This window comes from Cyprinodon variegatus, unplaced genomic scaffold, assembly GCF_000732505.1.
Source record: "Cyprinodon variegatus isolate N-32 unplaced genomic scaffold, C_variegatus-1.0 Scaffold136, whole genome shotgun sequence".
Taxonomy (NCBI): Eukaryota; Metazoa; Chordata; class Actinopteri; order Cyprinodontiformes; family Cyprinodontidae; genus Cyprinodon; species Cyprinodon variegatus.
The window spans coordinates 863,726-889,957 of NW_015150589.1; the positions used below are offsets into that span (position 1 = coordinate 863,726).

Below are 26,232 nucleotides of genomic sequence, written 5' to 3' on the forward strand. Positions count from 1 at the left end.
ATCCATCCATCCATCCATCCATCCATCCATCCATCCATCCATCCATCCATCCATCCATCTATTCAGACTGGATAGAAATTGGTCAATGACTTCATCTGGATGGCATTAAATAGGTATCTTATACTAAAACATATTGCTGTTATTTCTTAATCAGGGCTTATCATTTATATCCATTATTAAAGTTTTTAGAATTTCTTTTGTTCCTGCAAAATTATAAATGTCTTATCCAGGGTTGATGCTGAGAAACTAGTCCATGTATTTGTCACTTCAAGGCTGGACTATTGTAATTCTTTACTATCAGGAAATCCACAAACTGTAGTTAAAAGCCTTCAGCTGATCCAAAATGCTGCAACCAGGGTACTGATGGAAATTAAAAAGAGAGATCATATCTCTCCTATCCTGGCTTCTCTTCATTGGCTTCCTGCTAAATCCAGAATAGAATTTAAAATCCTCCTACTCACATATATAGGCCTAAATAACCAAGCTCCGTCTGATATCAGAGATGCTGCTGCAGGTGGTTTATATCTCCTTCTATTGAAAAGCCACTAGGCTGTCTTTTAGTGTTTAACTATGTTATAACCAGTGGTGTCAAACATACACACATTTGTTACTTAAGTAGAACTATAGATACTGTGGTTTAAGTATCAACTTGACCTCTTTACTCAAGTAAAAGTGAAAAAGTATGTGCTCCAAAAAAAATCTTAAACTATAAAAGTATAAAGTAACCTTTAAAAAAAAACAGCCAGTTGCCACTATATGAACTGAAAGCTCAATTTATCGACTATTTCGAAAAATTCTTTGAGATAGGGCCAAGGATGAGGGAGGTCTTGTTTTTCTCCGTCTCCTGATACCCTCTCACCTGTGTCCGACCTTTCAGACATTTCAACATCTTTTCCTGAATCCTACATTGTAGCATGACATAGATAATTCACGTTTGCAGTTTGAAGAACACCTGCTCACTTCTGATGATTTTCTTTAGCTAACCAATGAGTGTTTGCGTTATATGACTCATCCAATTACACTAGTTTTCACTAGATGTGGATGGTGCCAATGATCTGCATTGGATGGTGCACATGACGTGAAAAAAATATTTATAAACATTAAACCAAAGCCAAGACTAACGAGTAACATTTGTTTTAAAAATGTAAGGAATAGAAAGTACAGATACTTGTGTGAAAATGTAATGAGTAGAAGTCAGAAGTAGGAAGAAAAATAAGTAATAGAGTAAAGTATAGATACCTAAAAAGTCTAATTAAGGACAGTAACGAAGTATTTGTACTTTGCTACGTGACACCTCTGGTAATTTTTCTTTTCTCTTTGCTCTTGTAGACTTGAATACTGAGACATCTGTTAAGCTGTGCTTCTCTTCAGTCCTTATTTATCTAGATGAAGCCACTATAGGCGCTACTGTGACTAACCTCCAACTTTTCTTTAACATGGGAGGTAATCTGGTATCAGTGCTTCTGTCTTGTTAAACACCCACTCAGCCTAGGCAGAAATACATTCACACTGAGTCTGGTTCTGGTCCGGGGGTCTTGCATTGAAGGAGGAGGTTTTCCTCTCAACTGCCGCTGAATAGTTTCCTTCAAAAGAAAACTTTTAATCAATCTGACTGGATGATCTGATAACTGAATTTGTAAAGCCATTTAAGATTACAAGTTTTGGAAATTTGTAAAAGGCGTTCCAGTGAAAAACAGATTATTTATCCTAATTAAATATAGAAAGTACTGACAGTTTGTAACAATTTGGGGAAAATTTTTTTCCGTCATGACATAAACTAATTTGGAGCAATGTGATGCCAAAGCCAGATTGCAGTAGCCGAAGGTAACTAAATATTTTCTGTTAAAATGTTTCAGTAGCGTATTTACACCAAAAAGGTCACAGTTACTAATAAACAAAAGTTTATCAGATTTTATATTTGTAGAAAGATCATATGTGAGTAAAAATAGAGATTTATAATTTTCTGACTTAAATATTTTCATTATTTCCCGTAAAATCTGTTCTTACTGTAAAGGAGAACTGTAAAGGAGAAAAGAAGAACCTCTGACCTACACTGACTAAATATTGACTATGACTATGACCTTGGAAGATCTGAGTCACATTCTGTATAGAAAGAGATCTTTCCACTGACCACTTACAGTAATAACAGAAAAATTCCTGGGAATTAAACTAAAGAGGAACTAGAGACATTTCTCAAACCACACCTTGGATCAGCTGTGAAGAACTGAGGAAATGGTCTGGAAATCACAGAATAACCAGCTGCAGCTGAAGGGGACAGAGACCTGGTCACAGAGACCAGCACAGAGACCAGCACAGATCCAACTCAATGGTTCTGTGTGAACTAACAAGGAATTAACCTCAGTTTTCATAATCAAAATCATTAACGGTTCAAACTTCAACCACAACACATAGAAAGATTGCTGAACAGGGAAAATGACAGGTGGTTATTATTCAAAAACCATTTGTCCAGAAAAGTGTGTGACTACTCAGAGTCATCGAGTTCAGAGAGTCACCCTGGTGACAGAAACCGTCTCGGTGTCCGACTGTTTCTGCCATCAGAAACAATCAGACCATCATTCCAGGCAGAGTCTGCAGATACATTAGGTGCTCTTTTTGAGACTATAAACTTTCATAGGCCATGGATGGAGGGAAGTAAATTAAAAATGTGTTTGAAGAGCAAAATAGCCACAGAAATGCCTTGAATCTGAAGTAATTCTTTCTAGAACCATGTTCCCTACAGTTTTAGATCCATCCATCCATTTTCCATCTCGCGCATCCCTGCTGGGGTCGCGAAGGGTGTTGGTGCCCATCTCCAGCAGTCAATGGGTGAAAGGGCACCCTGGACAGGAAAAAAAAAACAGTCCATTGCAGGGCAACACAGAGACAAACAACCATTCACGCACACACTCACTCCTAAGGAGGATTTAGAGAAACGAATTAACCTAACAGTCATGTTTTTGGACTGTGGGAGGAAGCTGGAGTACCCGGAAAGAATGCTCAGGAACAACAGACTCCATGCAAATAGACCCAGGCCGGGAATCAAACCCAGAACCTTCTTCCAGCAAGATGTAATATTTTGAACGTGTGAATCTGAATGGGAGCAATAACTGAAACAGTTGGTATAATTGAAAAGTTTATTGAAAGAATGGAAATGAACAAGATTGAATTTCAGCTGGTCGGGGGTCTTGTGAGCTCTGCTGGGAAAGATGGGGAGGATAGTGAAAAACTTGAGCTTTGGGATTTGTGAAAATGATGTTTGGATGATGAACTCACTGAGGTGGGGGCTTGGGCTTGGTCTGGGGGAAGAAGTGCATTTCAGTTGTCCGGGTTGTTGGTGCAGATCCAGATCCTCTCTCTGTGTTGGTTTCTTGGAGGGTGGACAGGCAGACAACTGCAGGCAGGAGGGCTGACAGAAGGATCCAGGGTTCTTCTCTGGTACAAGACGGTTTCCAGGAGTTTTTTTTTATTTTTTTTTTTAACTCTGATCCAAGGCGTGGGTTTCCAGGTCTTTCACTGGATGGCTTTCTAGGAGGAAACGACAAGAACGAGGTCAGGTTAGGGATAAACAAGGAGATGGTCAGTACCACGCTGAAGCATAAACAAACTGACGCCCTACTTCTTGTTCTTCTTTATGGAATTTTTTGACAGTTGGCACGCAACGAAATGGTGCATTACCGCCACCAACTGGTATGGAGTGTGGATTAGAATGGCTAATAATTTATACTAAACAAACAAGTCACAATCAAATTACAAAAACAATATCAACAAAACCACAATAAGATTCAGATCCTCTCAATTACATTTATTAATCTAAGATAATGAAAAACAATTACATAACACTTATCTCTTGAGTTTTTTCTAAGTATTTCTTTTAAATCAAATTGTATTCTTTCCATTTTTAGATTTTGAACCATTTTTTTTTTCCTTTCTCTTTCTTACTTCCTACAGTATCTGACACCCTCCTCCTGGTTCCAGCTCCTTATGAAGGGTGGTAATTAGCTCTGATTGAACGCACCTGCCCATCCAGCCCTGCAGAGGAAGGAGAGAAAGTAAAAACAGACCTGCACCTAAACCACAGAGTATGACACAAGGCAGCAGGGCTACAACTGCACTACTATGCAGCCCTACAGTTTTCCCATCGTCCTGTACACCAGACGCGGTTCTTTTACCTTGAACATTTGTCACTTTTTACCTTAACATACTTTTTCATTAACTGTCTTGCTTTTTTTTCTCATGTTCATTTCCACTTTTAACCTTTGTGGGGAAAAGAGAAAGAGATTATCTACCTTCTGCCTTAACTATCTGTTGCACTTTGATCATTTTTAATCAAATGAATGTTATATTAGAACAGGAGCCTATTGAAGAATGTTTTATTTCTGTTCAAGCAGATGGAGACCAGCAACATTTGGGGCAAATAAATACCTCCAGGAGTAAAGTAGGAGCTTCCCCAGCTGCATCTTAAATATTATCAGAGAGCTTATATTCTCAAGATATATAATTGAAAGTACAGTTATTTGTGCAAAAGGGAGTTTAGATAATGAACAGAACCGTAAACATACATTGTTTTTTGACCTGTTCTTGGGTTTAAGTCTGTATATTTTCTCTCTGTGTGTGAAGAAATAATTTCACTGATATGAACCAATGATGTAATGCTGTGATGTTTTGACAGACTACGATCCGCTTTCTGACTCATTTGCTTTATTTTTACTCCATAGTTACAAGAAAAAAACCAAGAACAGCCCAGAAAAAAGGAAGTAGTTAAAAATGAAACAGAAAGTCTTTTTTAATCTGAGGCCTGATCCTCCTGATTCCACCATAAAACTTTGCCTCAAAATAATGCAGACCTATATTAAAAAGAATCGCTCTGCAAACCCTTGACCATTAAAACCATAAAACTGTGACCTGAACCAAGTTCAATGATTTGGTTCTGATCATCCTGAAAACTTTCTACATCTGGGTCAATAATCGAAAAGTAGTTCCTGGAACCAAAATTCATCTGATTGCCTTTAACAGTGTAATTAAACAACACAACCCAAAACCAGAAGAACCTTTCAGTACAGTTCCCCTCCTCCTAGATGTCCCCTGTCAGCAGGGGACATCTGGAAGGAGGGGAACTCCGGAGTCCAGGATCCCGCTCCATGAGGAGTTTCAGGCATTATTCAAAATCCTTAAGTTTTTGTCCAAGTTCTTGTTCCTAGTCTCTCCCATACTCCCTCATAGGACCTGATCTAGGCAGCAGCCAAACCTTCCTTTTCCTGAGCCTGGCCCCTGGAACGGTTCCTTTGTCTTGGTGAGGAATTAACGCCATTGTTAGTGGGATTCTGCTTCAAGGTTGAAGCCTCTAAGTTCCAGACAAATAAACACCAAGAATCTTCAGCAAAAGTTGCTAAATCCAGGTTTGAAAGCATTTTTTTAAGCTGAACCTTGAAAACCTATTATTTGAACTAAGTGGAAATAAAAACTAGAAAATGATTAACAAATGATCTACTTTAAATCTTTAACATCAGTAGCTCAGGAACTGAGCAACATAATATTGTGTTAAGGGACAGGCAGGTAGCATCAGTACAGAGTCTGTGGGAATTTCCTTCTTTCTACCATCCCCAAAAAATTAAATGAATCTTTTAATATATATATATAAGAATTGAAAAACATTTTTTTTCTCTAAATGATAACTATAAAATGAAATGGCCTCCAGTTGTTTATACTGTATCCTGGACAGCTGAAGTATATTGGGTAGCCTCCTGCAGCCTGTATTAAAATCTCTGTCGATATTTAAAAAGTTTACATTTTTATATTCAAATGAAATTACAACCATTAAAAGACATTTATAAATCACGATCACTCATGAGCAGCCTAAAGCAGCCACAACAAAAATACATGTTTTGTCATTAAACATTTACATGAATAAAAAACAAATTCTCACGTGGAGTATAAAAATAATCTGTCCCTTCATAAAGTTTTAGTAAAACCTAATAGGAATATATTTTCACAATCCTAAACCTCTTTTCTTTTCATGTGCACATAGATACAGCTGTTTTTGTTTTAAAAGAGCTGTTATTATTTTGATAGGATGTAAATGTAAAGTTTAAAGTTAATGTATATTTAACTTCTGATAATTATGTTTATTAGTATAGGATGTTATCATAAATAACATTCTGATAATTTTCCTTTGTAGAAATTTTAAAGTAACAATTACATTGGAAATGTAAATGATACTCTTCAGGGCATCTTTATAGAGGTTTTTAAAGCTTCCATGCATTTTGTTTTTCATTTGATTTGATAAATTCATAATTCAAATGCAAAACCAGCATCCAGCCGTGTTTAAAATAATATGAACATTTACTTTCTGATGTAGGAGTAACAGTTGAGGATCATTAGGAACTTTAAATCTGATGCAGCCATTTGAATCAAACTTATAGCTGCAGCCCGATCTTGATGCTAAATGGTAGAAATCAACTCGCTAGTTATGCTTAGTTTATATGCAAATTAAATAAATTATCCATTAATCAGAGGATCCCGTATGTGTTTGTTAAGACATTTTTGGCATTTTTTCATCCTTAAACGTTTCCCACACAGAGACCAGGGTGAGGGAGGTCAGACCAGAGACCTTGCGTGGACAAAGAGTGAAGGTTTCAGATTAAAGCTGGGAGAAATGAGGAAACCTGCAGCATAAAAACAAGATCCTGGTGTTGCTCACCTCTCCTTTGAACATCCTAATCTGTGGCGAGTCAGATTCAATTGCAGGAATTGCTTTCACCACCTGGTCCCCAACTCACAAGGAGGTATAAATACCTTGCAACACCTGCCAAAATAACCATGGTAACAGGGCTGTCACGGAGAAGCATGGTCTACGCCATGAAGGACATTTAAATGAATTACAGCAAAGTGACAGCAGTGACTAAAAAAAATGTTGTCAACTCAACTAGTGTGATTTTAAAAGGTGTTACAGGTCCAAACGCCTGCTGTTTAAAATCCATCACAGCCTAATATTTTCTGTTAGGAAGACTATGAGAAGTAGGTCCATTTTAAATTCTTCAAATGATCTACATTACCTTTGAAGCCGAAAACATGTATTAATTAACCGCTGATCTGAAATATGAGGGTTTTTTTTTCTTACTCTTGGTTTACTCTCATAAATGTGACAAACAGATGAATAATTACAGTTCAGATCAGATTGAGGTTGTTTCCCTCATTTATTATGGTGTGTTACATTTAATATTTGAAGCTAAATGTGAATCAGTGTCATCTTTCAGGTTTAAATCATAAAAGCTCAAACTCATGAAAAAGCATCAGGTACAAGAGTCCTTGAGTCAAAAACAAACAAATGGAATCACATCATCAGTTTTTAATTTATTATTGTCAGTTAAAAGTTTGCATGACGAACAACATTTTCATGCACCATTTATTTCATACATCCTGACGCATGTCAAACCCTGCCCTGCAGGTTTTTTGTGTGCGGAACGTAATTACGGCTCCGATAAATCTAACAGTTAAGTAAAAAAAAAAAAAAAAAAACAGGCCCAATCACAATCCCCCCTTAAACATTATCGCTAAACACTAACCCTCAGTTTGCGTGTTCCCACAGAGGGTGCACCAGATTGAGGGTCATCCCAAACCCTGTAGTTTTATTTTATTTTTTCACTATAAGGACAAGAGAAGGCACAGCATGTGTGCTGGATGATTGGTGGGACCATGAGGGGTGGCTGGTTAAGGGTTAGTGCTTAGGAAGCGGTTGGGGATTAGGCCACAATGTCCTTGTCTCAATACTCACACTACACCCTACACTCCTCTGAAGTGTAAACCTGGTGGAAGTGCACTAAAGGGTTAGAGTAGACAGGTTACAAGCATGAAAATCTGTTGAAATGGTACAGCATGAAAGTCCTCTCATCCGACCGTGAAAATGAGTGAATTTGACATACGCCAATTATAGTGTACATTTTAAGAACGTGGTAGCGTGGTTTTACATGTACAATATGAGCCTTTATAGATTCTAAAGCAATGGCCCCAGATATGTGGCTGCTTTGTTTTTTACTCGTTGAATACAGAGCAAAATCTCCATGCTATTCCCATATGTAGAGTGCAGTACAAAGTCAATAATCTCAATCTTTACATTTGAAGAACTTATTTTTTTTGTAACAAGCACTGGAGCTGGGCTGGTGAAAATCCCCACATTTCTGCTGTTTATTTCAAAAATGTCAGCAGCAATGAATTGTGGGTACACTTCACTGAAGTCTGTTTTGAAGTGTGCCTTAATCTGGTGTGGACCAATTAGGCGTAGGGGGCATCACAACAGAGCGCTCTAGAGAATCAGGATACCCTAGATACTGCAAACCCTCAGCGGGAATCTGCAACAGTGGGACACAAGGTCGGGAGTGTGACTATTGGGACAGGGCAAAAATAGCCTACTCTTGAGTTCAAACATTCAGCTACAGGTTAGCTAGCTTAGCATCAGCTGCAGGCAGAGTAAGCAGAGAAGGTAGGAAAATAGCCCTCCTATAGCTCCCCTAGTCACCATACAGACAAAGACAAGTTTGTTCATGCAGATTTTCGCTTTTCACCTCCACAGAAAAACTTAAAGGACACAAAAAGTTAAAGATAATAAAAAACTTCCTTTTAGAAAATCTAATTGCACCAATCACCAGAACTCCTGTTCTGAACAAGGGAGAAAGCTGCTCCTTCCTGAAAATGATAAGAATCATTAATTCTAATTATTAATTATCATAATTAGAATTATGAAGCTCTAAAGTGGGTTTTCAGTGTGCAGTCTGAGGTGGCTGTTCAAAGCTGATCTGTTTTTAAATCTTTTCTCACACTGGTTGCAGGGGTACGGGCTCTCCCCTGTGTGTGTTCTCCTGTGGATCACCAGATGCACGTTTTGATTAAAACTTTTGCCACAAAACTCACACGTGAACAGCTTCTCATCCATGTGAGTTCTCATGTGGACTGAAAGGTTGTCGCTTCTCCTGAAACCTTTGTGACATGTGGGACAGAAGTAGGGCCTTTCCTCAGAATGACATCTTCTGTGAAGGATCAAGCTGCGCTTCGTAGTGAAGCTCTTTAGACAGGTTTCACAGGAATATGGTTTCTCACTGGAGTGGATGTTTGTGTGCTTCGACAAGTCGCTGCTGCATCGGAAACATTTACCACAGATGGTGCATGAGTACGGCTTCTCCCCGGTGTGGACCCTCATGTGGGTCAGTAAAGCAAACTTTCTGATGAAACTCTTCCCACATGTTTTGCATGAGAATGGCTTTTCCCCTGTATGGATTTTCCGATGCCTTCTCATTGCATATTGAAACCTAAATTCTTTATCACAGAAATCACATTTGAATAAAGTTTTGTTTGTATTTTGGTCAGATTGACTCTCTATTGATGGACGGTTTGTTTCTGGCTCTTCAGACCTGCTCGATCCCGACTCTTGATTCTCAGCTTTCGGAGATCTCTGAGGGAGAAGTTGTTCACCATTTGGTTCTGGTTCACTGTTGCCAGTTTCCTCATAATCAACGGTCACCATTAGTGTTTCTGTCTCCTTCTTCAGAAGCAGCTGCTCAGCGTCCTGACTGATAGATAGTTCTTCATGTTCTTCTTTAACCTCTGGAGCTTGTGGTTGTTTCCTTTTCTTCTTTTTAATCTCTGGAAGTTGCAGTTCTTCTTGTAGAGCTCCCAATTCCTCCTGGACCCTGCGGGTAAAGAGCTGCTGCTCATTGCAGCTGTCATCCTCACAGAGATGATCATAGCGAAGACCTGGAATAAAAGAAAAACAGAAAAATTATATCAAAATATTGATAAGAAACAATGGAAGCAGGATGGTTGCCTACATCAGGGAGCTCTTAGCAAAGGCTGTTGATGCACCTGTCTCTGTGTCCTCCATCTGGAGGAGAGCAGCTGTCAGTCAGTTCTCTCAAAGTCAGTGTTCTTCACTGAAGAAAACTAAAGTGATTGCCCTGCTGACTGACTGGGGTGGCACCCGCACAGCAGGTGGTTGTGGACTAGGGTTTTAAAAGCTGAACTGCTCACAAATTGACAAACTAACTAGTGATAGCCTTAAAGGGCAAAGCCAATACCTACTAAAAATAAATCGATATACCTCAAGTTCAAATTATCTGGATTGGTTCAAATAAATCTAAAGCTTCCTACATTTTCTGATGCACAGCCCGCTAAAAGAAGCCACCAAATAGCAATCGAAGAAGAATATTCAGGAGTGTGTGCAACTGCTTTTACAGGGGTAATTGAAAGTTAATTAAAATCATGACCAGTCTGCAACGTGCAGGCTGTGATGGTATTTTATCATGCTAAGGACGGCGCACGGCCAACATGATTAAACACCAGTGGACACAGGATTAGAGCCTCGTCTTTGACCCTCTGCTCTGCTGTTGTGCTAGGGGAGCTTTCCTGAGGGACCTTGCTGTTCAGAATTAAAAGTGAAAATGTTAAAATAATGTAAAGCATATGCTACAGAATACTGTGCAATTTCAAACTCACTCAAATCTTTAAATTTTAAAAATAATTTAAATTATGAATAAATAAAATTGACTTCATTTGGAAACCAACACCACCGACTCCTATCTTTGCTGTGAACTATCAGAAAGTTAGACGGTGACAACTGAGGCGGCTACTTACCAGAGTCCGACCGAGCCGACCGTCCTGCAGTGCCTGGTGGGAAAGCGACAGCGTGCCGTGTTGGAGGATGGATTTCATCTACAGCGTCTCCACGTTCAAGCGAATTCTCCCCACAGCCTCCTGTCACAAGATCATGGAGAAAGAATATTCATGTTCCTACCAAATGCATACAGTACACAGCATAAAGGTACGATATATTTCAATTACATCAATAAAGATAAGTCATAAGCTAAAACGTTTACATTAGAATGAACCCAAATTAAATGCATAAAATTGCCATTATCTACTGAGTCCAATGTTAACGAGACCAGAAATGAAACTGCTCCCAGGTCTGTTTATTTCAGTCAAACCAATAATCAACATATAATATTGTTTTTATTTAGACTGAAACTGAATCATAGGATCACTCTCAATAGTATAATAATAAGGATGTTTACTCATTAACCCCTTAACTAAAGGCCTCAGCAGCTTTAGCTGTTCTTCTTCCAAACGCTGCATCAATCTTATTGCCCCTCGAATCAAATACAGTAGATTATTCTTCTCTTTTAACTCTTCTTGGACAGTTCTGCTTCATTTTTTCATCTCCACTGGGAGTTCCACTCTCAGTTACCTCTTTTGCTTTAGTTTGTTTGCCAATTATTTGTAATGACATATCTCTGCTCACGTTGTTTTTTTTTTGTTTTTGTTTTTTTACGGTAAATATAAAGAAAGGGATTTTTTTATTTACTAACAAATTCAACAAAAATAAAACATAATAAACAAAAAAATAACAGTGAGACACAATAACCTTTCAGAAAAACTTTGTTTACGAGCAGAGGTGTCAAGTAATGAAGTACAAATACTTTGTTACTGTACTTAAGTACACTTTTTAGGTATCTATACTTTACTCCATTACTTATTTTTCTTCCTACTTCTGACTTCTACTCATTACATTTTCACACAAGTATCTGTACTTTCTATTCCTTACATTTTTAAAACAAACCCTCCTCGTTAATCTTGGCTTCGGTTTATGTTTATAAATATATATGTCCCGTCATGTGCGCCATCCAATGCAGATCATTGCAGCCATCCACATCTACTGAAAACTAGTGTAAATGGATGAGTCATATAACGCAAACACTCATTGGTTAGCTAAAGGAAATCATCAGAAGCAATCAGGTGTTCTTCAAACTCCAAACGTGAATTGTCTCTGCCATGCTACAATGTCGGATTCAGAAAAAGATGTTGAAATGTCTAAAAGGTCTAACGCAGGCAAGAGCGTATCGGGAGATGGAGACCAACAAGACCTCCCTCATCCTTGGCCCTATCTCAAAGAATTTTTCCAAATAGTCAAAAAAGTAAGCTTTCTGTTCATATAGTGGCACCTGGCAGTTTTTTTTAAGGTTACTTTATACTTTAAGTAGTTTTTTGAGCACATACTTTTTCACTTTTACTTGAGTAAAGAGGTCAAGTTGATACATCAACTTTTACCAGTGTGTTTTTAAACTGCAGTATCTATACTTCTACTTAAGTAAGAAAAGTCTGTACTTTTGACACCACTGTTTACAAGCTACTTGTGTACAAATCAGAAGTCATATAACGTCACTATGCACCTTTAAATAACATATATGTATTGTTATCCAAGGAGACCGCCTGCTTCATACCATGTCTGCAATGCAGATGAACATAGACTACCTGCAAGGGGAAAGTGCAACCCTCCAAGGCAGGTGTGGAGCGTTCATAAGGATTCCTAAACAGTCGATCTGCCAAAGCATTTTTTTTTTACCACAAAAAACAAAGCATTGTCAGATCTTTGACACATTAAGAGAAGAAATGAAAAAGCCCTCCCTTTATGAAAAGGGATTTAAAAAATTAAAGAAAGAGGATTTGGCTAAGTTGACAAAGATGTAAACTTATCCAACTTAGAGAGGAATGAGATGTTGAGCAGAAAAGGAAAAATTAATGTAGGAAACAACCTATGAGGAACAAAAAGAAAAGAAAAAAAAAATAAAGTCTTCTTTACAAACAACTCAACACCTGAACTTTCTGAAGTTATCCTCTTTGATACGTTCCTTTTCATTTGATTGAGGTTGTTTCTTGTTTTTTATTTTAAACCTACAATCCTTGGTTGTTTGAACTGTATGTAGATCATGATGGAAGATGGAAAACCAAAACTTTTAAATTACAGGTTGGATTGAGAGGAGAGACCAATATGGAAATAACCTTTAGAAACAAACTGCCTCTGCATTTAAAAACAATAATTCATTTTCACAAAAATCAAACCCCGCCCAGGCGGCGCATGTTGTTCTGCACTAGGCAGAAAATCGAGCGTACCCAGTCTGTGTCACTGCAGACCAGCTGGGAACAATGACTTTCTCTATAGTATTGATTTCATACAGAGTCCAGCAAAAAGAAAAACGGAACAAAACACAGAGAGCGTTAATCTAACAGTATAATGTCCAGAAAATTAAAACAAAAGTTTTATTCCGGACATTTCTTTTTGTTTTGTACATCTGATGGCAGCCATATTGGACCTTAAACTGGGAGATCTGATTTTCCTAAATTTGAACATAGAAGTTCAGGTCATTTATAATTATCTCAGGACTTCTTCAAAAGCTAAATGTCGACTTTTAAGAAAACTTGAGCAAAGACCGGTACGAATCCTATAAAATCCAGATCCATACAGGTGGAACAAACTGGAGCATTGATGAGGAGCCTTCTTGTTTATCGGGGTTATTGTTCTGGGGCATTTATTAGACCAAAAATCAGCTCCCCTCCCTGACTCGGTTTCCCAGTCCCTGAGAATCCAAATGTGGACCTACCTGCTTGGTTCTGTTTGGTTCGAGGTCTCCAGCTGCGCTGACGGTCGATCTCCTCCTCGTACTGGATGATGGTTTTTTCCACCTCTGAGAAGATTTCTTCAGCAGCAGCAGTTAGTCTCTGTCTGATAAACTCTCTCAGAGGCTGAACTGAACACATTGTTGCTGCGCAGACTCAGACTGGATCCCACCACACCGAACATCAGGGGGATGCTAACAAAGAAGCTAAAACTGCTAACAGCTTGTTTGTTTACTTCCTCCGGGTGTTTCACGGAAAGGGTCCGGTCGAAACATGAAATTAGAGTTCCTCTCAAAAACACAAATAAACAACATATGTGCAATATTAACAGCTTATTGTCTTTGTATATATCGGTATTAAATGTTATTTTCTGTCTCAGATGGTTGGACAAACAAGGCAAGGCATGTCACGTTTATATAGCACAATTCAGTACAGAGATAATTCAAAGTGCTGTGCATTAATGAAACAGTAAAATAGAAGCAAAATAAAAGCAAGTAAAGATAAAAAAACAACAACGTTAGAATCAGGTATTAAAGCAAATGAAATAAAACAGTTGGACCATAAAACCTAATGATACCTCAGTTAACAGGTGCTCGAGGAGATCTTGGAAAAACGGTTCCAGCGAGCTATACTTTTGAACATGCACAACCATGCCTCTCCCTTCAGACCACCCCTTGAAAACACATGAAGTCATGCTGTCTGCAGCGCATCTAGAGCAGCAGGAACAGTGCTGATGATGCAGAGCGCTATGATCAGTTCTCTGAAACAGTTTAACACCTAGATTAACTTAAGAATCCGAAATCTGCTGGCAAAACGTTCACTTTTATTATCCTGGTACCTGCAGTTTGGATTACATACATGAAAAATGCCTTCTAGCTGCCGCAGCAAACCTTGAAGAGGCGACTGGGCCCGAGGCTGCTATTGAATGGGATTCCTAGTGACAGTGCACTAGTGACAGGGTTCTGAGCGGCTCTGACAGAATATTTGAAGGCAGGATGGTAATCTGGGTGAACTGACTGCGCTGACAATGTTTTTGGGTGGACTTTCTCACTTCAAAATAGATTCAAACTACTTTTTACCCCCTGATCACAGCAAATGTAGCTATTGTTACAGGCAAAGAAAAGATAGGGTAGCTCCGCCCAACGCGCATCAGACCCACTTTTTCCACTGCGCAGCCAGAGCAGTTAAGATGCTTTAGCTGCGCCTCAAAACTAAACTTATACTTCTCTGTGCTCTGTTTAAAACAGATTTATGAACCAGTTTACTAATATGATGGTGCCAGAAACCAAATTTCCTGATATGTAGAAGCTCTGCAGTCTGATTCTGTCTGTATAATAAGAAAACATGTGTTTATTTTAACCTGTAACTTGGAGTCATGGTCTTCTGAGAAGCCCAGCTTTTTTTTTAACTAGTAAAGAAGAAAAATACAGTTTTCTCAAGCTTCTTGCATTATAATACTAACTTGTATAAACGTACAATCTGTTGCCGTTTTTGGCTGAAAAAGCTCCGTATGTTTAACAAACATATTGTTCCATGGCAGGATCTCTAATTTTTTTAACCAACCCATCTTCTAACTTTTACTTAAACGTTGAAGTAGCTGCCGGTTAATATTCACTGAGTAGTGGCTACTCTTTACGTCTGTGAAATTCGACTGCAAATCAAATGTCTCAAAGCGACAGATCTGATTATGTTATACAAAGAGGCGGGACACCGGAGCAGCGCGACAAAGGAAAAAAAAAAACAGACTCAAAACGCTCTGAACACAGTTAGCTACACTCAACTCTGTTACCTTTGGCAGAGATTATTTGTTTTGACACGTCCACACCAGTCCTTCAGAAAGTTGCGCCTGTGGTTCTAAGCATCTAGCCAACACTGTGATGGGTTCATAGTAACCTGGTGACATTGTGATGTAAAGCTACGTGTTTTCTGTATAGTTATCATAGTGAATCATGTTTGCAATAATCTGAGCTGAAGGGAGCATGTAGATGTTGAGTAGGAGATGTAAGTTTTCTGGTCTCTGATTTAAACATCCCTACTAACAAATAGAAGTCCCTGTCCTTCAGGTAGGATTTAAACCAGTCCAGCACAACACCAGAAAGGCTGACCCAATCTAGTAGAATCCAGTGATCAACAGTATCAAATGCTGCCTGAGATTGCTTTCTAATTACTGAGATTTTCAGCAGGTGTCTTTGCTTTCCTTTAACCCTGTGCCATTTCACATTATTACACATAACTTAGTACTTACTTGGTAAACTCCCACTGTACCTCTGTAACCTCCTCTCTGTGAATTCTGGTAGTTATCAGTTGCGCTCCTCTCAGTGGTTACTTTTTAATGTACCCCGAGCTTCAACTAAGTTGGGAAAAACTGCATTCTCCTACTCTGCACCTTGGGGATGGAATAACCTCCAGAAAGAGCTCAAATTAGAAACTCTCATGTCCATTAATTAATTTAAAGCAACCATGAAGAATGTAGTGATGGAGATATATGCTTGTTTTTCTTGAGATGCTCAATGTGTTTTAACATACTGCTCTGATTTTATTTTTTTTAATTATTATTATTATTATTATGAAAAATGTAATATGTTGTAAATATGTATGAACTTCCTGTGGTTTGGCTGCTACCTTGGCCAGGTCTCTCTTGAAAAAGAGATTCTGAATCTCAATGGGACTTTCTGGTTAAATAAAGGTTACATAAAAAACAATTAAAAAAATAACCTAAAGGTATAGTGGAGGATGTTCTGTTTCCAGGTGGATCATCAAAATAAGTAGTCCTCCTAATTGTCAATCATTGTGGTGATATGTTTACGTAAGGCCGTCCTAGATTAGATCTATAAAGTAGGTAAATAAAATGTTTGGCAATTTCAGTGACAAGCTGTATATTAATCAGCCATGAGAAGCCTACTAGAAGCTAGAGGAGAAAACCCCTGAAGCCATTCTATGGGACTGGTGCTGTTTAACTGTGCATTTTTATTTTCTATAATGCTGTTTTACACACACCAATGTTCTCCCACTGATATCAAACTCTGTTAAATAGGTCTGTGTAATGCTGCAAATGTGATGATGGATAAGGTCATGGATGAATGTAATGGATTACAAGGTGAAATGGTACATAAAAATATTTTCTGAATACGAAAGTTAGGCATTCATTCTCTGTAAATTAATGCCAATCATTCTTTAATATGATCCTCATCAAAAATAAATGCTATGTTATTTTGTAAAACCTACTGTGTCTAACATACTCCGTGAATTATTTATTTTTAATTGTATGCACAAAAGTATGAAAAAAACTCTGACCATATCAGGAAATAAAAGTGTTTGGCTCCAAGGAAAGCAGAGATAGAGAACACGGAGTCTCCTGAATAAAAACTGCTCCTGACCAGGTTAGCTCTAGGGAGCGTTACTACAGCAACAGAAACTGAGGATGAGTAAACACTCTTTGTGAAAACTCAGAGTTTCACTGATTTCAAGTTTAGAAAAGTTAGTTTTCAGTAAACCTGCTTCTTGAACTACACTACTACTTGCTCTATATCTTAAGGTGAAAAATGACAGCAGATTAAATGTATCCGCTAAATCCTATTGGTGTGTTCGTTTGGAAATTTTAAATTGTTTCATATTAATTCCATTACATATATTGATTAATGAGTTCTTATTTCTATTTTCTTACTTATAAAAGTGTTTACTCAAGCTTTTACACCTGCAATGCCCCACAATGTCTGAGTGAGAAGAATTGTTTGGGGAATGAAACAACCATTCCCATAACAAACCAGGTTATTTCTCAGTGTTTATTCCTAAATTTTTACTGTTTCCTCGAAGTGTAATTTGTTTTGATTACCTGTGCTCCAACCTTCACAGCTTTCCCAGACTAAGTTAGTGAGACAAAATTTGTCTAGTCAGAACAGGGCTGGACATCATAACGTCTTGTTCTCTTTCTTTGCAAATAAATAAAGTGTAGACTGAGTGAAATCCATTGACCTTGTTTATTTAACTGGACTGCATAGTTGAATACCTTTTTTCACGCAACATTATATTCATCCAAGGACCCTGTCTGAATCTCATGCTGAGGTCAGGCAGGTAATAGGGAACATAAACAGTACCTGAACCTTATACTTTAATGAATCAGGCCCTTAAAGGACATAGGAACAGATGTATTCGTACAACCCTAGAAAAATAATACAGAATAACAAAGAGACTAAGGTGAAGGTTTTTGATTACAAATACTTTAGAAAAACCAAACAGCAAACTATTTACAGAAATTATTTTTAATGTGGTTTTGCTTTCCAGATCACTACAAACCTCACAAGGTTACATTTTAGTCAAGAAGCCAACATATTTCATTTGTCCAAGTCAGAGGTCACAAAAGAGATGACTTTAGTTGCTTTGAGATTTTACATCAGTACTGAAAGTCTATCCTATACTTCCTAATAGTGTGCTTAACCCTGTAATGCCAAATGTATCATATTTGATACAAACGTTTTCTGAAATGTTTTGCGTCTGACACCTTTTGCATAATTTAATGGTAAAAACTTTGCTCAAAATCCTATTGTACACAATCAGATATACCTGATAACAGAGGGCAGAAGACTACACAAAAAATAATCTTGACTTATCGCATAGTAATAAATTATTAATATCAAATGTATTGCTGTTTTTTTTCTTTTTACATATTTTGTTAAAAGACCAAATAAGGACTTCTAACCAAAAAAAAGTAATTTTCTGTTTTGTTTTATTCTTGGATCGGGCTTTAAAGGGTTAATAGTCCTACTACTTTGAACTACTTTCCCACAGCCCACTCATCAGAGACCCTTTTCACTTTTATGAGTTTTCATGTGAGCCATCATGTGACACCTGACACTGAAACCTTTTCCACAGGTTGTACAAAGGAACGGCTTCTCACCGGTGTGAACCCTCATGTGACGAGTTAAATGGCTCCTCAATAGGAAGCTCTTTCGGCAAGTAACACATGGGAACGGCTTCTCACCTGTGTGAGTTCTCATGTGAATTATCAGATAACTTCTCACACTGAAACTTTTCCCACAGGTTACGCATGGGAAGGGTTTCTCACCAGTGTGAGACCTCATATGAACAGTCAAGCTGCCGCTGCAGCCAAAGGATTTCCCACATACTTCACAATCATATGGTTTCTCGCCAGTGTGAGTCCTCATGTGTCTGTTTAAATTGCTTTTTCGACTGAAACTATTTCCACAGCTTACACACAGGTAGGATTTCTCTTTTGTGTGAGTTCTCATGTGTGTATTCAGATATGATTTTGTACTGAAACCTTTCCCACATTTCAGACATGTAAAAGGTCTCTCACCTGTGTGAATCTTCATGTGAGAAGCCAGACGGCTACTCTGAGTAAAACCTTTACAACACACTTCACAACTGTGCAGCTTCTCGTCAGTGTGCGTTCTCATGTGAATGGTCAAACTGCTCCTTACTCTAAAGCTTTTCCCACATGCGGCACATGGAAAAGGTTTTTCACCTGTGTGTGTACTCATATGAACATTCAAGTGGCTTCGCAAACTAAAATTTCTTCCACAGTAAGAACAGGGGTATGGTTTCTCACCTGTGTGTGTTCTCAAGTGAGTGATCAGGTGACTCCTAACACTGAAACTTTTCCCACAGCTAATGCATGAAAAAGGTTTTTCTCCTGTGTGAGTTCGCATGTGAGTATTTAAATTACTTTTCGCTCCAAAACTCTTCCCACAGGTAATACACTGGAAAGGTTTCTCCCCTGTGTGGATTCTCATATGAGTTATTAAATGACTTTTTACAATGAAGCATTTCTTACAGCTCGGACAGGGAAATGGCTTCTCACCCGTGTGAGTTCTCATATGGGCAATGAAGCTGCTTCGTGCACCAAAACTTTTCCCACAGGTGGGACATGTGAAGGGCTTCTCACCTGTGTGAATTCTCATGTGAACAGTTAAACTGCCTTTGTCGTTTAGAAACTTACCACAGACTTCACATGGATGCTGTGTCTTACTGGCATGAGATCTCATGTGATTATTTAAATGGCTACTCTGGGTGAAACTCTTCCCACAAACTTTACAGGAAAACAAGTTTTGTCCTGTTTGGATGTGAAACGTTTTACGCTTTTTATTCTTGGAACCATGTGCAACGTCAGTTTGTGCTCTGGATTTCTGACATGTCCTCTTTGACCTTGTTTTGGGACTTTTACACAGTCCTGCCTTTTTTCTTTTTCGTCCCTTTTCCTGGTCTTCAGCCCCAAGAGAGTTCTGGGGTATGTGTCTATGTGGTTCTGGCTTCCTGATGTCTCCATCTTCACAAGCAGGATTCATAACCAATGTGTCCGTTTCCTCCTTCAATACGAGCTGGACTTCATCCCGACTGGTGCAGTATTGGTCAAGTTCCTCTTTTATCCTTACATCCTCAGCACGTTGTTCATTTTCTAGCTGTTTATTCAGAAGTTCCTCCTGTTCCCCTTTGATATTTGGAAGATGTGGATCCTCCTGTTCGTCCATCTGGTGAGGGTTTTTGTTTCTTCTGGTTCAGATGGATTTCCTCTCTGGGTTTTAGAGAAATCTCTTGAGTAAAAAAAAAAAATTTATAAAATAAAAATACTGGCGGAGGTCTGAGGAGACAAAGAACACAAAGGTTTCAACAAATATTAAATATTAAATAAATTTATAAAAGGCAAATCGAAATTTTGAGATTTTTTAATCATATTAGTTTCACAAAAATTATGTTTCAATAAATCCATCAGCATATCAATCACAAAATGTTGCTTTTATGTCTTGAGGATCATGTTGGCATATAAGTTACTGTCTTAAATCTATTCAAATCTTATGTAGGTCAATATTTTTCTCTGCATCCTGGTCCCGCCACCCTGATGTTGCCTAATTTCAATTTTGAATCGCTTACAGTTTTTTTTTTTTTTTTTTTTGCGTGTCTGCTGCGCCTTGTGTCAATTTTTAGTTAGTATAACATTTGGTTTTCTTGTTGTGCAAAAGATCTGCAAATGTATCTGACCATTAAGCCACTTTGTGTTATTATTGTTATTTGATCTTGTGTATTTCACATTTTTGTGTTGCTCGCTTTGTGCATCCCTTTGGACAGAAGTAGCTGCGTTAAATTTGCTGTATATATAAATTTACCATTGACAATATAAACAACTGATAGTGTGTTTCACTATTATAAATTGAAAGATTTTTTTATTTTTCCGTCAATCATTAATTTTTTTGTCCTGAGGTTTTACTGGTACAGGCTCAACCATTTAGTATTTCAGGCGATTTAGTCCTTGAAGGAAATTATTACAGCGATAATAATTGAAAATGCTTAATCATGGTGTTAAGGAGAGCAACAATATTTGATTACTGAAGTAGAAGTAAAATGAAGGACCCAGAAATTGACCTGGTCTACTCACAGTATTCTAGGCTAGTTAAATTCTAAATTCTGTACTGTTTGATTTCACATGCAACCTGAGCAAAACCAAAATTATGAAAAAATAAAACAGAATATGAAAGCATTTTAGCACAATAAATGTCAAATTTAGAAGTTAGCCATAAAAAGAGATCAAGGCTTCAGCTCATTGCTCAACACAACAGAACCTTCGACCCAAAAGTCTCTCCCAGAGCAACAACTCCAAGCTGAGCGGTTCTATTCAGCTTCTTCTTTTTTATTTCATTGTGTTAAAGATGTTGCATTATCTAAGGCTGCTCTATACACCTGGCTTCAGCATCAGCAGATCTGTGAGTGAGTAAGGCCAGTAGAAACCTGCAGCACTCAGGTCACAGGGACAATGAAAGCAGATCAAAAAATTTTGATTTATTCAAATTAAAATGATCATTAAACCTTGTAGTCTTAAGATTCTCGGATACCATCCAGATCTAATTTTAGCCTAATTAACAGGTTTTATCCAAAGAATCATTCCTAAGGACTCATACCAGCCACGGATTGGGGCCTCTCTGCCAAAATGAAGCTGCTAAACTCTCCTTCCTCTATCTTGACCAGGAAATAAAACAGAATAAAAGCATAAAAATGGATTTCTAACAACTAAGTTGTTGGTGACTGAAGCCGAACTGTTCATTCATAAGATTCATGTGGAACTTAACTGGTGAACTACAAACTCTAATGTCTTTAAATAGGATGAAAGGGAATGCATATAAAGAAGAGGGCTGGATCACTACTGGGAAAGTCAGATTTGGGTGAGATCGAATATTATTGGTTCATCCAGAAGAGCTCCTTTTGGGGTCCATCTGATCATCCCTACAGAGGACAGAAAGCTGGGAGTCCTGAGGCTCAGGGCAGCTTCTATTCCAGAACCACCCACAATGGCCCTCTATGCAGTTAGTTTCAAAATCAACTTAAGCCCTGAACACACCAAATCCGATTTTGCATCCGATCTGACAGAAAATCCTGTTGGATGAGGTGGTCACGCTCATTGTCAGTAGGGATTAACAGAGCCGACACAATTTTCTGCAAGTGGGTTTGCGTAGCTCAAACTGAGATAGACCACAGGTCTATTTTAGTCCGACTACGCAGCAATTTCATGGCACTGACAGGCAGAAAGTTGCGGTTACAAAGTAAAACACATCCGCTTTGGGGGAAAACACTAAATAAATCTGTCAATCAAAAAGGAAATACAGTTAGTTTTGGAGTCGCACAGCGAATATAAAGTAGGCCGGACAAAATGAAACATTAAAAAAAAAAAAAGAATACTTTACACATGATAGGAGTTCAGGAGGACAGAAAATGGATATAGCAAAATAGCGATCCTGTTTAAGCTTCATCAAATAACAAAATGAGGAGGGGTGCTCATCTATGAAGCCGGGCGGTTATGGACAGATCCATAGATGCTTAAAGAAAAGCCTTATTTTTTCTGGTTAAGTTTTTCTGCCCATTCTAAACCCAGAAGTGTGACGTCACTCCAGGACAATGGCTAGCCAACATGATGGATATAAACAGTGAAATGGATAGCAATAGAAAATATTTCTGAATCTTTGTCAAGTGAGCTTATTTCAACCAATGAAAAATAGAATCCAGTCAGTGAACAGGTTCTGCAACTGCTGCCTCTTATTTTTGAGCCTGACACCTGGTCGCAGTAGGAAAACGAAGGGAAGATGGAGTCAATGGAGATAACGAGGAGACGGGAATGATGGTCACTGGACATGTAAACATTTTCACAATGGTAGGCATTGAAATAGCATGTTTTCGACCTCTATAAAGATGAGTTATAAGAGACTTGTTTAAGCTTTTAAATCTGAGGGCTTGTACAGCCCAGCTGACATATGCACATCTTGAGCTTTTTATAGCCTGTAGCCTGTATATATATGGCAAAAAATAATCATGAGAACATGTATTAACCAAACTGTTGTGGACCTACAGTACGTACTTTAGACCCAACATGGTATAAATGACTAAAAACATTCAACAATAATGTACAGACGAGCTATCCCAGACTATTAGAATCCAGATTGGGGGTCCCACGAACTGCACTGCATGCAGTTAATAGAGAGCCGTTTCTAGACAGAGTGAGCAAATCCCCATTTGTGCAGATTATTTTTTCACTTCTGTCCCAGTGCCCCACAGATTGAAGCAATATCCTGACTTTGACTGGGTCTGATTATTATTTATTTTTTTTATTAAAAAAAATAACTACAAAAAAAGCAGCAATTAGGACTACAAAGCAAACCCTGACTTCATTACCAGCCTGCTGCAGCATGCTCCTACTAGAGCAGATAGACAATCTTTATCAGATTGAAAATATAATGGGAAATATGTTTAAAGAAAATGAAAACTAGGCAGTAAAGGCAGTGGTGTGGATTAAATAGGTAGGATGCTGGGTGAGGCAGAGAGAGATTAGTGAAGTTTGTCGAAGTATTTTTTTTCATAGAGGGGAGTCATTCCCACTTTGTTCTGTTTTCTTTCTTTTTTTGGAAGGCTCAAAGCGGATCACTACTTCACTTTATCCAATTTTTGTTCTTCTGAACTCCTATTACATGTAAAGTATTCTGCCTATTGAATTGTTTTTGTTGATTGTTTACATCCCAGTCTGCCCCGCTTGCTATATACATGAAAGTGTGATTCCAAGCAGAACAAACCTGATGGTTTTCCCTTTTAACTGACAGATTTTATTTAGTATTTCCACCAAAGTGGATGTGTTTTACTTTGCAACCACATCTCTCTTCCCGTTAGAAACTGAATTGTTTTCTCTTCCAAATCGGTCTTCGAGACTTTAGACTTCTTTTTAGGCCATTCAGAAAAAAGCCCACTATAGTCTTGAGAGCAACGTAATGCTGTGTACATCTCTGTGTCATAAGGATGGAACGGTTTATGAAAACCGTTGGAAGACTCGCCAGCAGCACTCTATAGGTCTGCTGTATGGGACCACTTTGCATTTAGAGTGACCTACGATGACAGCGGAAAGAAAGTTGTGGATAAAAGTGCAACAGTGTGCAAGCATTGTGCAACACATTTTGTTTATGCTAACAGCAACACGACCAACATGTCAGGCTAACAAACAACATATACCGAACCGAACACCGTGACCACGAAACCGTGAACCGAACCAAACAGTGGATTTTTTGAACCGTTATACCCCTACTGTGTCATTACAGAAATTAATTGATAAAAAACAAAACAAAGTTTCTTTAGCTTCTTCCAGACGAGAGCAATTTCCCAGTTTCTAAGGTGGTTGCTATGGTGAGTTCTTGGATTTGGCTGATTGATATGAAAAAAATGATTGCCATTTATTAATAATAATTGTCCAGTCCTTGCTGTGAAAAAAATAAAATCTCTATTTCTCTTATTAGTTCTTCGCCTCATCTTTAAGATGGTAGCAGGACCAGCGCCGAAAGGTTCTGCTCCTTGGTTCCATCTAAGCAGAACTGGATAAGAATGTTTTGTTTCTTCTGGACCTTTCTGCTTGGAATGACAGGAGATGAACAGATGACTTTGTTTTTAAATTCATCCTCAGGGTGTACATGTTCATTTCCTCCTTTTTTTTTGTTTGTTTTGTTTCTCTTAGTTTTGTCTCTTAATCTGTTTCCAGGTTTTTGTTTTTCTTGCTGATTGATCATTTGACTCCAGGTTGATTCCTGGTCCAGCATCAGCAGACCTGTCCATTAAGGTGGAGACTTTGATACAAATTGATGTAAAGTGAGGATCTTTTTGAGTCCTTTTTTTCATGGAGGGGAGCAGGGGGTATATTTAGGCCAGGGTTATACCATAGAAAAGAATGAAAAAATGAAAGGAATGAAAACAAAGGTGTCTGTTTATAGAACAGAGCAGAGTTGCTGTGGAAATGCTTCTCAATGTGGAAGAACAAGAGCTCACCTGTGGCCTTGGAATCGGCTCAGTGGGCGTGGTCTACGTTGATTTGCCTGCAAGGTGACGGCGGAGGCTGAGCCCCTTCTGGACAACCGACGTTAGCAGTAGGTTAAAGGACATCTCTGAGCAAGATCATCCCCATCATGATCATCATGCTCTAAGAGAGCAACATGGCAGCTGGCTGCTGGGTTTGGAGGAGCTGCAGCGAAATGTCACGCTGCGCCTCACTCTGTGAATCTAAGACACAGATAAAAAGATTTATGACAAAAAAATAAACCTGCTGAAATTAGTGCTCAGTTCACTGCTAGAAAAAAAAACTAATATTATTTTCAACCAAACACTAAAGCTGCATTAAGGAGTTTTGAGAAAACTATTAACGTCGGACAGGATTTGAACAAGCACTCCTCCCACGCCTAATTGTCCTTGAAAAAAAATAAATATTATCACAGGTCTTTCAATTGAAAAGTCATCTATTTGAAAAAGGACTCCCACTTCACCAACATGACTGGCATCAACCTGAAGTTTAAAAGGCTTATTTATAGCAGGAGCCAACAAGACAGGAGAAGTGCATAGCATCTTCTTCAAGTCTAAAAACACTATCCAGGGTGGGAAAGGAGCTCTGGACTGCTGTGCTGAATCCAGACATCCTTCCAGCATCATCACACTACAGACACATTGATGTCTAACCAGGACTACAGACAAAAAAATTATTAGAATTAAACTAAAGTTTAAAAAATGCAGCAAATGGCTGAAACTCTCTGGTATAAAACCCAAACAACACATAGGGGAGAATATTAGCTTCCCTGAACTGCAGGCAGTAATTCAGAAAAGATTTATATTAAATCCTGGCTGGGAATTTCTGGTTTAGCTTTACTGAACCACTGATTCACTTTTTTTATTTCAATATAAAATATTTTAAAGTAATTTGTTTTCTTGCTAATTAAATTTAAGCAAAAACACAGAGTCCAGAATACTTGGAAACTAAATGTTTTTATGGTCTTTCTGATGATAGTGTCACTTTGATAGAGAATAAAAACACTCAGAACCTTCAGGAACAACTGAGCAAGAAAAAGCTTCAGAAATTCACCATGAGAAAATTAGACTTAGATTTATTTTATTTTGTATACACAGATATATAGATAAATTTCGTTTAGAACAGCTTTCTAGACCATTTCTCCTCCTCTCTTCACCAAATATTGATCATGCTACCAAATATTCCAGTTCAGTGGTCATTACTGGTTCCTTTCAGAGCAGAGGAACAAAAACACCTTCCTGAGTCCAAACCTCAGGTGCTCGGATAAAGGATCCGGACTTCTGGGCCTTCGGTTCTGGTTGTTCTGGTCCATACCTGCTTAGCTTTGGGTACCGGGAGGCTCTAGGGTCCAGTTCTAGTCTATGGACATCCTAAAAAAAATTTTATTTTGCTTTATTTTTGTGGATAAATGCAGAATTAAAACTAGACATTCTAGCGCTGTTAGCATTTCCCATTGGTGTCACAAAAAT

General features: G+C 38.2%; 2 protein-coding genes across 3 annotated transcripts in view; both read right to left on the bottom strand.

Moving 5' to 3' along the window:
- Window positions 1-7,192: 7,192 nt before the first annotated feature.
- LOC107085903 (zinc finger protein 37 homolog) overlaps window positions 7,193-26,232 on the bottom strand; it is a 25,045-nt gene continuing 6,005 nt past the window's right edge. The window contains exons 2-5 of one of the 2 annotated variants that reach the window (XM_015376541.1): window positions 22,172-22,175; window positions 13,422-13,598; window positions 10,621-10,740; window positions 7,193-9,744 (exon numbers count right to left, since the gene is read on the bottom strand). In XM_015376541.1, coding sequence (XP_015232027.1) covers window positions 8,741-9,744; window positions 10,621-10,740; window positions 13,422-13,578 — 1,281 coding nt within the window. In that variant the 5' untranslated portion in view covers window positions 13,579-13,598; window positions 22,172-22,175 and the 3' untranslated portion in view covers window positions 7,193-8,740. The remainder of the gene's footprint in view (window positions 9,745-10,620; window positions 10,741-13,421; window positions 13,599-22,171; window positions 22,176-26,232) is intronic. The other variant, XM_015376542.1, reaches the window with a different exon arrangement.
- On the bottom strand, window positions 18,082-20,028 carry LOC107085902 (gastrula zinc finger protein XlCGF57.1-like). Its single transcript, XM_015376540.1, has one exon. The coding sequence runs from the start codon at window positions 19,920-19,922 to the stop codon at window positions 18,231-18,233; it is 1,692 nt and encodes a 563-aa protein (XP_015232026.1). The 5' UTR covers window positions 19,923-20,028; the 3' UTR covers window positions 18,082-18,230.

Bases quoted from the DNA above. Each gene is read 5' to 3' on its own strand.
- LOC107085902 (XM_015376540.1), bottom strand. From the start codon at position 19,922: ATGGACGAACAGGAGGATCCACATCTTCCAAATATCAAAGGGGAACAG.